Source organism: Nyctereutes procyonoides, unplaced genomic scaffold (genome assembly GCF_905146905.1).
Source record: "Nyctereutes procyonoides isolate TBG_1078 unplaced genomic scaffold, NYPRO_anot_genome, whole genome shotgun sequence".
NCBI classification, from domain to species: Eukaryota; Metazoa; Chordata; class Mammalia; order Carnivora; family Canidae; genus Nyctereutes; species Nyctereutes procyonoides.
In genome coordinates, this window is record NW_026575128.1 from 1,111,382 (window position 1) to 1,128,921 (window position 17,540).

Consider the following 17,540-nt stretch of genomic DNA (forward strand, 5'->3'; position numbering starts at 1 on the left):
TCTTTTTCTCTTTACCCTTGTAGCCATCTATTTTACTCTAATTGCAGCACCTTTTCATTCTGTAGATGTTTAATATTCAAGTGCTTTCTTTGTTTATTTTCTTGCAACCTTTTATCTCCAAGTTGACTTCTTTTCTGTTCATTATTTTGGTTTTACTTTTGATGCATTTTTAAGTCTCTTTTCTATCCTGTGGCTTTCTTCAACCATTATCCTAGCTTATTTCACATACTTGGTCTTTCCATATTCTCAAGATCCCCAGCCATGCTATAGCTTTCTTTTCATGTGAAATCTTTATTTCTGTGTCTTTTTTTTTTAAGATTTATTCTAGAGAAAGCAAGAGTGCATTTGGGGGTGGGGGGTGGGAGCAGAAGAAGAGGGAGAATCTGAAGCAGACTCTCTGCTGAGCATGGAGCCCAATCTGGGCCTCGATCCCACAACCCTGAGATCATGCCCTGAGCCGAAATCAAGAGTCGGGCATTGAACTGACGAAGGTACCTAGGCAGCTCTCTGTGTCTTTTGATAGAAATCTTCCATCATCTTTGCTTCTTCCATTTGAATAGTTTACCTAACTTGAAACTCTCAGTGACTGATTTTTGTGGCTCATTCATTTCGTAAATTACATCCACCCATGAGCCTCATTCAGTGTTTGGCATATACAAGGTACTTAATATTACCTGAACTTGTTGAGTGCCCTCCAATGTGCCTGACAACTAAACTGTATTTTTTGATGGCTCATTTATCTCCTTTCTCCTTCTCTTTCTCCCTCCCTCTCCCCTCTCTTTTTGTCACTTCCTATTTGGTATCTTTTGGATGTATAAATACTCTTTGAAAAAAAATTTTTATTGTAAAATATAACATAAAATCACCATCCCAATCATCCTTAAGTGTATAGTTCAGTGGCATTAAATATACTCATAGTGTGCAGTTGGCATCACAATCCATCTCCATAAATTTTCATCTTGTAAAGTGCATATTCTGTACTCATTAAATAATACAGGCCCCCATTTTAACCCCTGTCCCTCTGACCCTCCACCAAGCCCCTGGCAGCCACCATTCTTTCTGTTTCTGATTTTTTACTATTTCTAAGTATCTAAGGTAAATGAAATCCTATAGTATTTATCTTTTTGTGACTGACTTATTTCACTTAGCATTTCTTCATCCATGTTGTGGCATATATTAGGATTTCCTTCCTTTTTTATGGCTGGATTACTAGTCCATTGTATGTATATACCACATTTGTTCACTTGTCGAACACTTGGGATGCTTTCATATTTTAGCTATTGTGAATAATATTGCTATGAACAGGAGTGTACCAATATTATTTCAAGGCCCTGCTTTCAGTTCTTTTGGGTATATACTCAGAAATGGAATTGCTGGATCATATGGTAATTATTTCATTCTTTGAGGAACCACCATACTGTTTTTTATGGGGGCTATACCATTTTACACCCTCCTAACAGTGGACAAGGGTTCCAGCTTTTCTACATCCTTGCCAACATTTGTTATTTTTTTTAATCTCTTTTTAAAAAAATAGTAGCTATTTTACTGGGTGTGAGATGGTATCTCATTGTAGTTTTGGTTTGCATTCCTTGATGATTATTGAATATCTTTTTATCTGCTTATTGGCCATTTTTGTATCTTCTTTGGAGAAGTATCTGTTCAGGTCCTTTGCCCATTTTAAAATCTGGTTTGGTTTATTGCTGAGTTTTAGGAATTCTCTATTCTTTTGGAATAGAGAATTAACCCTTTATCAAATGCATGATTTGTGATTATTTTTTTTAAAAGATTTTATTTATTTATTTGCAAGAGATATATATAGAGAGAGGCAGAAACATAGGCAGAGGGAGGAAAAGCAGGCTCCATGCAGGAAGCCCAATGTGGGACTCGATTCCGTAACTCCAGGATCATGCCCTGAGCCGAAGGCAGATGCTCAACCACTGAGCCACCCACGTGTCCCATGAATATTTTCTTTCATTATTTTGTTTTCTTTTTTACTGTGTTGATAGTGTCTTTCAATGCACAATTTTAAAATTTTTCAGGAAGTCCAACTCATCTTTTTTTTCTTTTGTTGTCTATGAGTTTGATATCTTATATAAGAAATCATCACCAAATCCAGTGTCATGAAGCTCTTGCCCTATGTTTTTGTCTAAGAATTTTATGGTTTAGGTCTTAAATGTAAGTCTTTGACCCATCTTGAGTTATTTTTTGCATATGACATTAGATTCAGATCCAATTTCGTGCTTTTGCATATGGATATCCAGTTTTCCCAGCACCATTTGCTGAAAAGATGGTCCTTTCCCCCATAGAATGGTCTTGACACCCTTTTAAAAAATAATTTGACCATATATGCAATTGATCATTAGTTCATTCCTGGGTTCTCTGTTTGATTCCGGTGTTTGTAGTATATTTGCCTTTGTGCCATAACCACACTGTTTTCAACTATATTTTTGTAGCAGGTTTTAAAATCCGAAAGTATGAGTCCCCCTGCTTTTTTATTTTTGTTCAAGATAGTTTTGGCTATTCAGTGTCTCTTGAAATTCCCTATAATGTTTTAGGATGGGATTTTATGTTTTTGTCAAAAAAAAAAAGAAAAAACGGAGTTTTTGATATGGGTTACATTGACTCTATAGATAGCTTTGGATAGCATTGACATCTCAACAATATTGTTTTCCAGTCCATGAACATGAAAAGTGTTTCCGTTTACTTATGTCGTCTTAAATTTCTTTCAATGATATTTTTGTAGGGTTTTTTTTTTTTAAGATTTTATTTATTTATTCATGAGAGACACAGTGAGGCAGAGACACAGGCAGAGGGAGAAACAGGCTCCCTGTGGGGAGCCAGATGCGGAACTTGATCTCAGGACCTGGGATCATGCCCTGAGCCAAAGGCAGAGACGCTCAACCACTGAGCCACTCGGGTGCCCCTACTGTTGTAGTTTTAATTGTACAAGTCTTTCACCTCTGTGATTAATTCCTAAGTATTTTTTATTGCCATTGTAGATGGAATTGTTCTGAAAATTTCCTTTTCAGGTTGTTCATTGTGTAAAAATGGAACTGATTTTTGCATGTTGACTTTGTCCTACTATGCTCAATTTATTTTTGGATAGTTTCTACATATAAGATCTTTGGAGGTTTCTACATATAAGATCATATTTGTGAACAGAGATAAACATTTTCCTTTCCGATTTGGATGCCTTTTATTTCTTTCTTGCCTAGTTGCTCTGGCTAGAACTTCTAGTAGTATGTTGACTAGAAGTGGACATCCTTGCTTTGTTCATGATCTTAGAAGTAAGCTTTCAAGTCTTTGACCTTTGAACATGATGTTTGCCATGGGATATTCATAGATGGCTTTTATTATGTTTAACTAGTTTTATTCTATTCTTAGTTTGTTAAGTGTTTATTATGAAAGGGTGATGACTTTTGTCAGTTACTTTTTCTATATCAGTTGAGATGAGCATGTAGGTTTTTTCCCTTTCATTCTGTTAATGCAGCATATTACATTGATCACTTTTCATATGTTGAACTATCCTTTTCTATTCCAGGAATAAATCTCACTTGGTCATCATGTTTTCCTTTTAATATGCTATTGAATTAATTTTGCTAGTACTTTGTTTACGATTTTTGGATCAGTGTTCATAAGGGATATTAGTCTGTGGTTTCCTTATAGATGTCTTTGTCTCACTTTGGTATCAGGCTAATTTTGGCCTTATAGGGTGAGTTAGGAAGTGCTCTCTGTCTTTCAGCTTTGGGGAAAAGTTTGAAGTTTGAGAAGGATTGGTGTTATTTAAATGTTTGGTACAATTCACCAGCAAAGCCGTCAGGTCCTGGGCTTTTTTCTTTATTGGGATATTTTTGATTACTGATTCAGTGTTACTAGTTTTAGGTGTATTCAGATTTTCTATTTTGTTGTAATTTAGTCTTGGTGGTTTTTATGTTTCTAGGAATTTGTTCATTTCTTCTAGGTTATCCAGTATGCTGGTATACAATAGCAAATGATGCTATTTCCTTCCCCCTTTTCTGGATCCTGTTCTTTTTATAATCAGTTGTAGTGTCCCCACTTTCATATCTAATTTTAGTTACTGTTTCATTTATCTCTGTTCTAATCTTTATTATTTCCTCCTTTCTGCTAGCTTTGGGTTTATTCTGTTCTTCTTTCTGTAGGTCCTTAAGTTGTAAAGTTAGGTTGTTGATTGAGATCTTTCTTGTTTTTTAATGTGTTTGTAGTTACAATTTTCCCCCTTCACTACTTTTGCTATTCATCCTCTTGTCAGAGAAGATGCTTAGTATATCTATCATTTATAAACTACTGAGACCTAATTTGCAGCCTGACATATAGTCTATCCTGGGATATGTCCCATGTGCACTTGAGAAGAATGTGCATATTGTTGGGTAGAATGTTCTGTACTTGTTAGATCTAGTTGGTTCATTGTGTTACGTCCTCTGTTTCCTTATTTTCTTCTCTCTGGTTGTTCTTTCATTTGAGTGTGGGGTATTTATATCACCAGTTATCATTGTAGAGTAGTTAATTTCTTCTTTCAGTTTTGTCAGTTTTTGTTTCATTTGTTTTGCTGCAGTCTGTTATTAGGTGTGTAAGTGTTTATAATTTTTCTGTACTGAACCTTTCATTGATACATAATGTCCTTCTTTGTCACCTTTTTGATTTAAAGCCTATTTCGGGGGCTCCTGGTAGCTCATTTGGTTAAGTGTCTGCCTTCGGCTCAGGTCATAAAGTCCTGGGATCGAGCCCCACATCAGGCTTGGTGGGGAGTCTGCTTCTCCTTCTGCCTCTGCCTTTCCCCCTGACTTGTGCTCTCTCTCACTCACTCTGTCTCTCTCAAATGAATAAACAAAGTCTTAAAAAAAAAAAAGTCTTATTTTGTCTGATATTAGTCTCTACTTCCTTTTGGTTGCCTTTTCCATCCTTTCACTTTTCATTCTATTTGTGTCTTTGGTCCTAAAATGAGGCTCTTATTCTTACTCATTCTGCCAATTTCTCTTGATTGGAGAATTTAACCCATTTATGTTTAAAATAGTTACCAATAAGGAGTGATTTGTCATTTTGCTCTGTGTGTGTGTGTGTGTGTGTGTGTGTATAGTCTTTCTTGTCCCTTAATTTTTGCACTACTGTAGTCCTCTGTGTTTTGCTTATTTTTTGTAGTGAAATGTTTGAATTTTTTCGTATTCCTTTTGTGTTTATTGTATATAGCTCTTTGTAGTTACCATGGGGATTGGGTTTACCATCCTAAAGTCATAACACTCTAATTCGAATTTATATCAGTGTAACTTTTATAACATAAAAAACTCAGCTCCTTTATTAGCTCCATCTCCATCCCTTTTGGTTGTTGATGTCACAAAGTCACATATTTTACATAGTGTGCCCCAAAACCTGTATTAATAATTCCTTTAAATCCATTAGTCTCTTAAATTATATAAAAAACATGTGGAGTTAACAAATGAAAGTTTTAATAATACTACTTTCTAGAGTAACCACTTTTATTTATTTATTTATTAAAGATTTTATTTATTTGAGAGAGAGCAAGGCAGGCAGAGACACAGGCAGAGGGAAGAGCAGGCTCCATGCAGGGAGCCCGATGTGGGACTTGATCCCGGGTCTCCAGGATCACGTCCTGGGCTGAAGGTGGCGCTAAACCACTGAGCCACCCGGTCTGCCCAGACTAACCACTTTTAGAAAATATATTAGTCTCTTCAGTCATGTACAAAAGAAAATGTGGAGTTCTAAATTGTTGCTACAGTAATACTAGCTCTTTGGATTGCTTGTGTGTTTACCTTTATTGAGTTATTTCTCCATACAGCTTTGAATTACTGTCTATTTTATTTCACTCTATTGGACTCCCTTGAGCATTTCTTGGGAGGGTAGATCTAATGGTAACATACTCCTTTAGCTTTTATCTGCAACTGTCTTAATTTCTCTCTCACTTTTGAAAAGGAAAATTTTGTTGGGTATAGCAGTTCTTGGTTGACACTTTCTTTCAGCACTTTGACTAGATTGTCCCACTGCCTTCCAACTCCTTGTTTTTCATGAGAAATCTGTTGGTAATCTTACTGAGGTTCCCTTGTGTGTGACAAGTCACTTCTCTCTTGTTCCTTTCAAGATTGGCTCTTTATCTTTGGCTTTGAAAATTTGATTACACTGTGTTCCTTGGTGTGGGTCCCTTGACTTCATCTTATTTAGAGTTTATTGAGCTTCTTGGATATTGCCATTCTTCTTCCATCAAATCTGGGAAGTTTTCAGCCATTAGTTTTTCAGATATTCTTTGTGTCCCATCCCTCCTTCTGGGACTCCCACAATGCATAGTTGATCTGCTTGATAGTGTCCCACAGGTCCCTTAGTCTCTTGTTTAATTTTTTTCTATTACTTAGTCTTGATAATTTTCATTGTCGTATCTTCAAGTTCACTGATTCTATCTTCTGCCTGTTCATATTTTCCTTTGAATCCTGTTTTTTTTTTCTTTCCCATTTCAATTATTGTATTTTTCAGTTCTAGAATTTCTTTCTTATTTCTTTTTAGGTTTTCTATTTATTGATATTTTCAGTTTATTCATGCATTGTAATGATGACTTTTTCTACATCTCCTTTAGTCTTTGAGCATCTTAAAGACACTTGTTTTAAAGTCTTTGTGTAGTGGATCTGCCATCAGATCTTTTTCAAGATCTTTTTCTGTTGATTTGTTTTTGCTTCGAATAGGGCATACTTTTCTGTTTACTTGTATGCTTTGTGAGTTTGTTGTTGAAAACTAGATACTTGGGCAGCCGCAGTGGTTCAGCAGTTTAGCGCCCCCTTTGGCCCAGGGCATGATCCTGGGGCCCGGGATCGAATCCCACCTCAGGCTCCCTGCATGGAGCCTGCTTCTCCCTCCGCCTGTGTCTGTCTCTCTGTGTCTCTCATGAATAAAGAAATAAAATCTTTAAAAAAAAAAAAAAAGAAAAGAAAACTAGACACTTGAATCTAATAAAGTGGTACCTATAGAAACCAAATTCTATCCCTTCCCTGGGGTTTGCTGTTTTTTAATTATTTTGTCTCCAGTTTTTGTTTTCTTGATGGCTGCAAGGTATCCTTGTGCTAAGGTTTGCTCTAACGTCTTCTCAGGTCTTCTCTGAGTCTGCTTTTTTTCTTGGCATAGGTGGTCACTTTTTAATTTTCTCAGTATATGCAGTTGTTTTTCAGTGTCCTAGCTTTTACTCTCTGCCTCCTGGAAGGGTAAAAAGGAAAAATAAAAGAAGGGGGAGAGGAGGCAGTAGCTCCCCTTTAAAGCCTCTGGAAATCAGTTCAGTTGGAGGGGACAAGCTTGCAGCATTGGTGGAAGGTGCAACAGTGGCCACCCTCCTTTGTGTCTGCATCTCTGTGATCAGAGCACAGGTCCCCAGTAGTTGAAGCACAATGGCCTTTTAGCCCACATTGGCTCCTCCTGTAAGCTGTGTTAGTTGTTCCAGGAACATGTACACAGCTGCCTACCATGCAGTAGAGATGGATGGATAGGTGATGGCTGTTGGGCTAAGAGTTGAAATTGACCAAAACGAACTGCAATTTATCCTCTAAGCCATCCTCTACAAATTGTAAACTGTCAGCAGACTTCCAGGGTTCCAAAGTTCCAAAGGCTCTAGGGTTTTCTGTTGTACTGGACAAAGTCTACCAGTGTAGCTTTGTCTAGGTTGGAAGAGAGGTTCCTGGTGCTACCTACTCTACTGTCTTCTCAGAATCCTCCCTATATTTGTTTTTAAATATCAAGATCTGTATAACTTGCCGTATATTTTCACTGATTTGCTTTCTTCCATTTCATCTTTTTATCTCTTCTTGTACAGAGATGGCTTATCTTCTTTTGATCATCTGATAGGTTTCAAACCTATAGTTTTCCCTTTCAGGATACTTTCACTTTTCCAACTTGTATTAAATCCCAGAGGTGTACTGTCCCTTCTGTCCTTTGTCCCTTGGTTGTTTTTCCTTTCCTCTTTTCTTTCCCTGTTCAACCAAAATAATGAAGTTAGTTCTTCTAAGTGCTGCCATGTTCTCTGCCGATCATCTCAGATCATCTCAGCCAGCCTTAAAATGCTAATGGTGGGGGGTGGGTACCTATGTTGCTTACAGATTATTGCCTCCAGCAGATCAGGAAGTTCTAGGAAGACCGATAGAAGGATGTGTGGGTCAGTCTTAAGAGAAGATTATTTCAAGGGCCATGGTATATGTTAGCCAGTGGCTTCCCCTTTCTGGAATTGTAATGCTTTTCTTCAATTTTTTGACCTAAATTTTTAAGTAAGTTCCAGTGTACCTTTTGGTTTTGGAACTTGGAATTTGTGGTCATGGAAAAAGCACTAACCATCTGCTGTCCCGTGTGCGTGTGGCCAAGCACCTCTTCTGGATTCTTTCTAGACTGAGATATCATAGGTTACTTTTGTTTTTGTTTTTGTTTTTAAGATTTTTAAAATTTTTTTATTTTTTATTTTTCCTCTAAGAATATACTAGAGCTACAATTTAGTATAACTTTTCTCTCTTTTCTTCCTAAATCTTACGTAAATTGATCAAAGAGCTTAGTTCTGACTGTAAACTTTACTATAAAAAGGCATGTCATCTTGGGAGGCAGTGGCTAGAATTCAGAAGTGCAGGGTTTTCTGTTCCTGGTTCTGTCGCATTTTCTCTGTAGGTCTTAATGTCCTCATCTGCATGAATAGAGGGAGGCCTGAATTAGGCTGTCTCAGAGGCTATTTTAAGCCTGGACAGTCTGAAATTCCACTGACAGGTAAAAACTTGTGAGCAGCCAAATAGAGTGTTCCTACCTTGAGTATCTTTTTACTTGCCTCTGGGAAATGGTTGCTGTTTTCTAGTTTGATTACAGCATTGCTAGAATGCAGTTGTAATATGTAATTCTAGACACAGTAGAATACCTAAGGGAGAAATAGCCTTTCCAGAATTCCAGATGTTCCATACAGTGTGAGCCAGTGTTATGGTTCTTCTTCCCCAGGAGTAATGGGGGGCTGGGGGTAGCATATGATATTTGCTCCCTTCCCTTTCTACTTTGCATTAGGATGCAGCATAAATGACATTTTAGAGCTGTTACACTTAATGGCTCCTGTCGACAAAAATATATTAAGAGCCTTCAGAAATGCCATTCAAATGAGATCTCTGTTTCCCACCTTCACACTTCTAAATAATACATTTTTCATCAGCTTTACTTGATGTAGCTCTTTTAAACTTGTGCAAGCCTTTCCTGTCACTCTGTGCCTCTACTCATTCATTTTGTTAATCAGCTAGGGCACACATATAGGTCTTCTTTGCAAGTGAAAAAGTAAGGAAGAGAGAGGGACAGTGGTTCTTAGAGCCCATGATCCAGGAGAACTGGATGCTCACGCTAGCCCTGTCAAACTGATGTGCCTTTGGGCATGTCAGCTTAGTCTTTCTTTCTGTGCCTCAGTTGCCTCATCCATAAAATGGGGATATGCCCTGTCTTGCCCTCATTTTGGACTGAATGGAAGCCTCAGATTCAGATGATAACGTAGATGTGAAAATGCTTTTGAACTATTATGAAGTGTAACAGCAGCAGTAGAGATGACTTGCCTGCAGGCTTTCAGACACAAAGAGGCAATGCCATAATTAGCATTAGTGTACTAACACTCAGCCTGGCACCACCTTTGGTATTAGCATCTGAAAGAAGTAATTTTTCTTTCTTCTTCCTTGCCTTACCTGCTTAGTTTAGTTTTAGGTAACAATTTTATTAAGATCTTAATGCTTGACTTGTTTTATTTATGTAAGTCTGTTTTCCTTCATTCTGCCTTTCAATCTGATTAGGAAATTTGTACATAGACTCCAGGCAAAATCTCCCTCCTTCAGTGATGCCGCCCCCTGGCTACCCTCACATCCCACAGGCACTCAGCACTCCAGGAACGACAATTGCAGGTAATTTGGGGTGCGTTGTGTTGCACTTGGTACTCAGAGTGTAGTATGAAAAAAGACCTTAGCTGTCCCAGTGTGAGGCTGTTCAGGAGGGAGTGAACTCCCTGGTAAGGGAGGATGGGGTGACAGTGCACAGTTACTTGGTTTTAGTGCTGGGTGAGGGGAATTAAGTGACATTTGGTATTTGGACCATATGACCTGAAGTCTCTTTGATGTTATGATTTTAATAATTGTCTTGCCTTTCTAAAGAGGTCCAGGGGCATAGGGCTTGTCCTGGGGTCTTAGGCATCTTTGAGACTTTTTGACTTCGACAGGACTTGAACAGGCTTCAAGAACTTGTTTGATTAGCTCCTGTATATTCTGCTCCATTCATTCTCCTCATATCCTCCCCCCCCCCCCCAGCTCTAGTTTCTAAGGATGTCTCTTACAGAGGAGGTAAGTTGCAAGAGTCACTAGTTCATAAGTGTCCCCCTGGGTTCCTGAATGCTGGATAAGTTACATTTATCAGGGCAGCAAAGGCAGGCATGCGGGTAGAGGTGGAAGGGAGCTTAAGGAGGATCTAGATGAGGAAATTCAGGCTCAGGAGTGGAGATAACTTACCCAGAGCCACCAGTTTTGCTAAAGGAACAAACCAGGACTCGAGTCTTGATAATTGGATTTAGAGTTCATTGTTTTCTCCACTTAGGCTGCTTGAGGAACAGAAAGGTCATGTGCAGGTGTGAATTTAAAACCCCCTCACCTAAAAAAATAAAACCCCCAACAAGCGTGTGCCAGGCAGTAGTGAAGGAGGAGTTGGGGCCAAGTGACCTGTACTTTGATGAATGTGCAGGAATAAGTGTTCTCTCTCCTCAGCGCTCACCAGGAACCTGTAGGTGGCATGATACTGTAGTTAAGACTCTGGAACTAGTTTCCCAGAGTTTGTGTTCTGATGCTTTGCTGCTTGGTAGCTGCCTAATCCTCCTAGTTCAACCTCCTGGTCTGTTAAAAGGGAGCTCATAACACTGTCTAACTCCTAGGGTTGTTAAGAGAATTAAACGAGGATTATACATAAATCACTTAAATTAGTGCCTGGCACATAGTAAGAAATTAGTAAGTCAAAAAATAAATACAGGCATTTCTGCTACACTGTGATATATTGAAAGCCTTAACATTTTATAAAATGGTGCATTAAAATATACAGGGCTTATAAGTAAAATAAGATTAGCAGCAGACTGCTTGAAACTTTGTAATCAGATCAAGCAAAATCAAACAAAAACTGCAACAATCCAGTAAAAATTCCACAACACTAACAGCATATGTTTAATTCCTAATAAAATAATGAATTCTGCAAGTAAATAGAAATTATCACTTAAGAGAAAAAGTCTGGCTTGGAATCGGGCTTGACAAAGCTGTGGAGACAAGGGCAGAATGCACCAAAATTGGGAGAGGACAAGCTGCACACAGCCACACTAATCTAAGAAGACTGAGTGTGGAGAGGGTGGGCATTCTATTTCTTCACTCTGGTCCACCATGGCTTCTTGGATTCAGCTGTGTTGATATCCTCTATGTTCACCCACTGTTACTTGGTGGCACAAAAGTTAACTTGCTGAGAATTCAGGATGACCCAGTGTGACATCACTGGTATGCTGACATCATTCCCCTTTTACCATTCTCATGGGAGCCGGTTCATGTTACTGGAACATATATTGATGCAGGACAGACTAAGAGAGAGGGTTGTATCAGCATTTGGACACTCTAGTATTCTTTTTATGCCCTCCTTGCTACCTCCTGGAGTAACCAAACAGGCATATGTATTTGGAGGTCAAGTGAACAAAGTTCAAATCTATTCGCCTTCCTAGTTGTATGACCTTGGGTAACTTGTTCCATTCTTTTAAATCCAAGCCTTGCTATCTATAAAATGATCATAAGAGCCACCTCAGTGAGAGCTTCTGAGTGGACTAGGGAGTTAATGTGCACCAAGTGCCTGGCACAAAAGAAGCGCTCAGCTGACATTCATTAATTCCTTTTATCTCTACCCAAGTCACTACTAACGTTGCCTCCTTCCTTGCAGGCCATCACGGAGCCATGAACCAGCAGCACATGATGCCTTCCCAAGCCTTCCAGATGCGACGTTCTCTGCCTCCAGATGACATCCAGGATGACTTTGATTGGGATTCAATTGTGTAGAGCTTGTTTCTGCAAGGCACCAGACCCCAGCGTCACCTTTCTGTGCAGTGAAGGGAAAGGTTTAAGAGAATCCAGTTGAGAAAACAAAGTTGTTAATCACTTTACCGATGTTATCAAAATTTCTTTTGAAGACAATCAAAAAGATTTTGGCTGGATAACTTACTGCTTTTATCTGACCCAAACAAGTACTACATGTTTGTCTCCCTGCCAGCTGCCCTATGTAGCTCCTAACTGTTGTGTGATTTGAACAGCTTTTGCATATTTGTGTCAGTTTGATGTTGACCACAAGTGCCAGACTGATTTTTCAGACAGAGCCTATTTTGCTGCAAGCAGTTTATAGATACATATGTGTAAATATATGTACAAAAATTACTGAAAGGCTTCAATTTTTCTAATTGGATTATTACGTCTTGAAAAGAAAGTTACTGTGAGTTTTTATTTCCTCATTAGGCTATTTTCTGCAGGATGCTTTTAACTGATGTAGGCAACTGAAAGGAAATAGATTTTTTCAAAACCCAATTCCCCTTATTTAATCTTTTTTCAGAGATGTGGGTATTGAGTTGAACTCAGCAAGTCAAAGAACCCAGAGTTTGATACTCTCCAAACAATCCAGAGGGGCATGTTGTTCCTGAGCAGCATAAAGAACTGACCAAATTTGTTTTGATGGTTGGGGGATTACAGAGTTTATGTTGTACCTTGTCAATGTCTGTTTTCTTAAATCTGCATTAGAACAGTTCTAAAATGTATTTGATCAGTTAGCAGCTGAGCATTGCTTGGCTCTTTAACAAAATCATTGCCTCCATAGTCACCCATGTATTTATTATTTCAAAAGTGTTATTTTAATATTTATTGCTACCTTCTGTGAATGCTCAGCTCATATTGGGTTCATTAAGGAGAAGTGTGGTGTCTGAAAGCACAGAATTGTTTTTCTTAAGAGTTTACAGACAAGACAATCAGATTGTGTCATTCTCTTTATCATCGCTCATTTTACCATGTGAGTATATTTCTCTATCTTAGCATTCCTGCTGATTGAGACATATTAGCTAAATAGATTTTTCTGGAATTCAAATCAGAGTTCATTTGGGCAATAGAACAGCAGGGCACTGTGTATAATGCAAGTTTCCTCATTTTCTGTTTAGGAAGCACTGAAAGGAGGATAGAGCCACACACAGATTTTATTTGCCTCAGTCTTCAGTGCAGAAACCCTTAAGTGGTCTGCTGTTTCTCTTGTCCCGTGTGTCTGTGTATGCATGACATTGGGTTACTTTCTTTGAAATGCAGTGTGCCTCATTGGGGTTTTTATTAGTTTTTTGTTTTGTTTCATATTGTATCATAGTTACTTTGCATGGATTGTCTTAGTTTTATAATCAGTTTTATAAAAGTAACAGAAATGAGATTTTTTTTTAAATGAGTAGGTTTTGAATTGGTTTTTTAGACCATAAAAAAAGGCAGAATTTCTTTCATTTATAATGGAATGATACGTTCCATCAAATCAAGGAGTAATAACTGCTCACTGGTTGCTTTTTAGCATCTCTAGTCTCTTTATCAGCCATGCTTAAATCACTTTAATTAGCCTTAGTGATAATGTGGTTGAGTGTTCTCTACTTGAACGAAACAGACATCTTTGTTTTTGTATGTGTGTATGTGAGAGTGTTTGTCAACGTGTGTGTGGGTATTTTTTTTTTTTTTTAATGGAGTGTTGCCTTTAATGAATCACTGGGAAGCCAGCCATAGTAAAGGCTGGTGAGGTTGGGGAAAAAGGAAGGGCTTTATGTTCCTGTTGTTTGGACCCTGCTTGGCATGAAAATGGAAGCTCAGTTCCAGCCCCTTGGATCAGTGAAAATCGGAGGATTCTGGCAAGACCACCAACAGGCCCCTCTTACATGGATTAGAGGCCAGATGAGATAGCAGCCTGCAGAGAAAAAAAACTTGAAAAAATGGGGTGGGGGGGGTTCAGTAGTCTGCTCAAGTCACTGTTTTCTAGATACCAAAATAGCTGTCTTGAAACTTTAAATTGCTTGGGTAGCAATGTGCACTTTAAACAATTTGGGTATTAGAATGCAGTCTTACATTGAATGATTTGAGTAGAAACCACTGATGAAGGTTTTACAAATTCTGTGAAGCTAATTTCCCATTTGGCAATCATTTACTGATTTGCAGTGATCAATATTTTTATGAGAATTTAAACTTAATACAAATGGCCCTGGAGGCAGAGCCTCCACTCAGTCCCATTGCACTCTTGTGATTCAGGTGGCCCAGGAGCCCAGGACAGGCCTTTGCAGCGGGCTCCAGCCAGCCAGAGCCACCTGGTGAGGTGCAGAGCATCCCCTCTAGTGGCTGTTTCAGTTGGTAGTTGTTAATACAGAGCAAGTTCTGTCTTGGGCTTAAATTGACTGAAGACTTTTGGGGAAAAGTATAATAAATGCATATAATCAAATGGGGGGGGTACTCTGTCCAGGAGAATAATCCGACTGGCATTTGTGGCAGTTTTTGAAATGTAAATGTATTCATGTGTGTTCTTGTAAATACATGTCTCTCAGATGTCCTTTGAAGTGGGAGGGAATCAATCCGGGGATTATTTCAAATGGAATAGAGTATTTTGATATTGTTCATTCAGAGGGTGATGTGTACATATCTATATTGTATATATGTGATGAAAATGCATTGGCTTTTTGTGCAAACACAATCTGCTCTCTGTACTGCTGTTGGACAGTCAGTGTTTTAATGTTTCTACAGTTTTGCTATTGCACGATTTCATATTTTGCCTCTATGATGAACGGCACCCATTCTTTGTAACTGTTTAGTGCTGTAAAGAAATACCCCAAGTGTCATTAGGATTGTTGGCTGCCAGAACTGATATGCATGAATGGCACTTAAAATAAATATATTATGTTAACTCTATTCACAACACCAGTTGGCCTGTGTCATTAGCTATAATCGAGGGAGCAAGACTGGAGCCAGTCCCGATGCAGAAACTTGCAGACAGTCCTTACGGCCTTAGAGATTGTGTCCCATGCGTTGCTGCCTTTAGGAATATCTCACTAGCTCTGTGAATTTGGGGGACTGACTTAGTTTTTCTGAGCCTCATTTTCCTCATTTGGAATGCCTTCAAAATGAGGGGATAGTAATACCTTTCTTCTAGAGTTGTAGTGGGATTAAATTAATGCATTTCAACATTTCAAACAGTACCTGGGCCATGAAAAAGCACTCAGCATGTGCCAAGTGCTGTGCTAAGTAGATACTGTTCTCCTCATCTCCCAGGATGGTTCTGACTCAGAAGTACAGTGGCTTACCCAGATCCTTTATTGGAAGTGATATGAGCTGGATTTGAATCCGGGTCACTTGATTCTTTTACACCATCCTCTTACTTTCAAGAAATTCCCCTACTCCCCATGTCCTTGACCCCGTTCCTGCCCCCAGATGTGCCTTCCCAGAGGGCTACCACCCAAAGGTGAAAGTGGAGCTTAACATTGGCTGAGCACACACACTCTGTCAACCCTTCCCGTGACAGCAGGGCCATGACTCCTGCCTTTAGTGGGTGCAGACTTAACCCGGGACAGGCAACGGACACCAGCCCAGGGGAACGGCCCGGGGAAGCTGCTCCAAAGGTGCGCCCTGGCAAGGCAAGATTCTGGTGGTGAGGAGTTAGGTTATGCTGAGGGCTGAGGCAGCGGTCCAGGAAGGCCTCAGCCTAGCATGGGCTACTGGAGTTGAGTCCTCAGAGGGTCCTGAACAGACAGGAGAAGGTTTTTCCATTTATACCACTGCTCTGAGCCAGGCATGGATGCTAGACTACCATGGGGGGAATGGAAGCTGAAGAAGGGACGGTTTGCTGGTAAAAATTTTTTTACCATTGCCAAAAATTACCATTTTTACCATTATGGTCTCATCACCATAATGAGAGCATACCTCTCATATGAGCAGGGCAATCATATGAGATAAGTGGTGAGTTCCCCACTTGATTGACATGGAAACAGGTTCAGAGGCTAACTCCTGGGCAGATCAACGGTACTGGTGGAAGTGGACCTGAAGCTTCACCCTGCCTAACTCAAGCAGAGGAGGGTTTCCTACCAATCCCATAATCCTGCCCAGGGCCTCTTGCTATTTCTAACTGAACCCATACATCACTGCCAGAAAAAGCTATTTGTTGCAACTTTACAGTTGGGGAAACTGAGGCTCAGAAAGGTTAACTTGCCTGAGTTGTAATAGCTAATAGAGGATCTGGGATGATTCAGTCTGGGCCTGACTCCAAAGCTCATTTCATTTTTACCCTATTGCCTTCCAAAAGGAAATTTTCCCAAAGCCAGAGGTAATGCCTACCCACCAGCACGTGTGTCTCTTGCAGTGAGGAACTGTCCCCCCCACACACACACACATTACAGGTAAATTTTGGTCATTAGCAGTGCCTCTGAAGGGCTGTCGAAGGGTCAACTGCATCTAAACTGCCTAGAATCATGACTATCTCGAGGGCTTCGGGCCAAAAGGGCTCTTTGAAATCCTCTCATACAGCCCCTGCATCTTCCTGTAGAGAACACAGACCCAGAGAGGGAAGTGACTTGTTCAGTCACATGTCTAGGGGAAGATTTGGGGAAAGGGAGTCGTAGAGAGCGTCATACATTTAACGGGAATTTAAAATTCCTTCACACGTTGTCTTACTTGACCTGCGCAGGAACCTTGCTGCAGTACTGTCACTGTACCGTTTTACAGAAGAGAGGCGGGCACATCACAGCTGCATCCGGCGTGCATTCAGAAGAGCCCTCCGGGGCAGTCGTACACACGTGGCCAAAGAGGGAGGACGGAGGTACTGAATAGCCACCTGAGGCCGGATGTCACTGGGGGCTGCCACCCTGTGCCGTGTGCGTGAGCACCTGTGTCACTGGGCGACCCCAGTGGATGAAGACACCCGTGTTCTACATAACATGGCCTTTGGCTGCAAGTCAGCTACTTCAAAGGCAGACTGTAACCCACATTTGGAAAAACTGGCCGTGTTGGCCTTATTGAGACACGGGGTCTTTGTCCCCAGCGTGGTTCCTTCCTAAAGGGTTTTCAAGAGTGATTCTGAACCGACCTCCCTGTGTGTCTCCCTCCCATTGATGGTGACTAGTCGGCACGTGCAGAGCACACACCTGGCGGGCAGCGGCCGCAGGGCCCTCTCCAGCCTCCCACTCAGAGCAGCGCCCCTACGTGACGCTGACCCCAGAAGTACAGAACACAGCTACCCTCTATGAATATTACTTCTCCCAGCTGCGCCTTGTAGGTCGTATTTACTCTTCAAAACAGCTACGTGGTAGATGGTATTCTCAAGCTCCGGTTGTAAATGAAGAATCTGAGCCGTACACTTGCCCAGTGATCCTCCCAGCTTGTAAGTAGTAGGAATGATGGTGATGGTGGTGGTGGTGGCGGTGGCGGCGGTGGCGGCGGTGGCGGTGGCGGTGGGGGTGGTGATGGTGGTGATGATGATAGCAGGAGCCA

General features: G+C 40.2%; 1 protein-coding gene across 6 annotated transcripts in view; it reads left to right on the forward strand.

Annotated features, from left to right (window-relative positions):
• The window catches only part of FOXJ3 (forkhead box J3), a 141,291-nt gene extending 126,322 nt beyond the window's left edge, over window positions 1–14,969 (forward strand). For all 6 annotated transcript variants that reach the window (XM_055341645.1, XM_055341647.1, XM_055341642.1 and 3 more), the window contains 2 exons: window positions 9,798–9,905; window positions 11,953–14,969. In XM_055341645.1, the coding sequence (XP_055197620.1) occupies window positions 9,798–9,905; window positions 11,953–12,068 (224 nt within the window). In that variant the 3' untranslated portion in view covers window positions 12,069–14,969. The remainder of the gene's footprint in view (window positions 1–9,797; window positions 9,906–11,952) is intronic.
• Window positions 14,970–17,540: the final 2,571 nt, after the last annotated feature.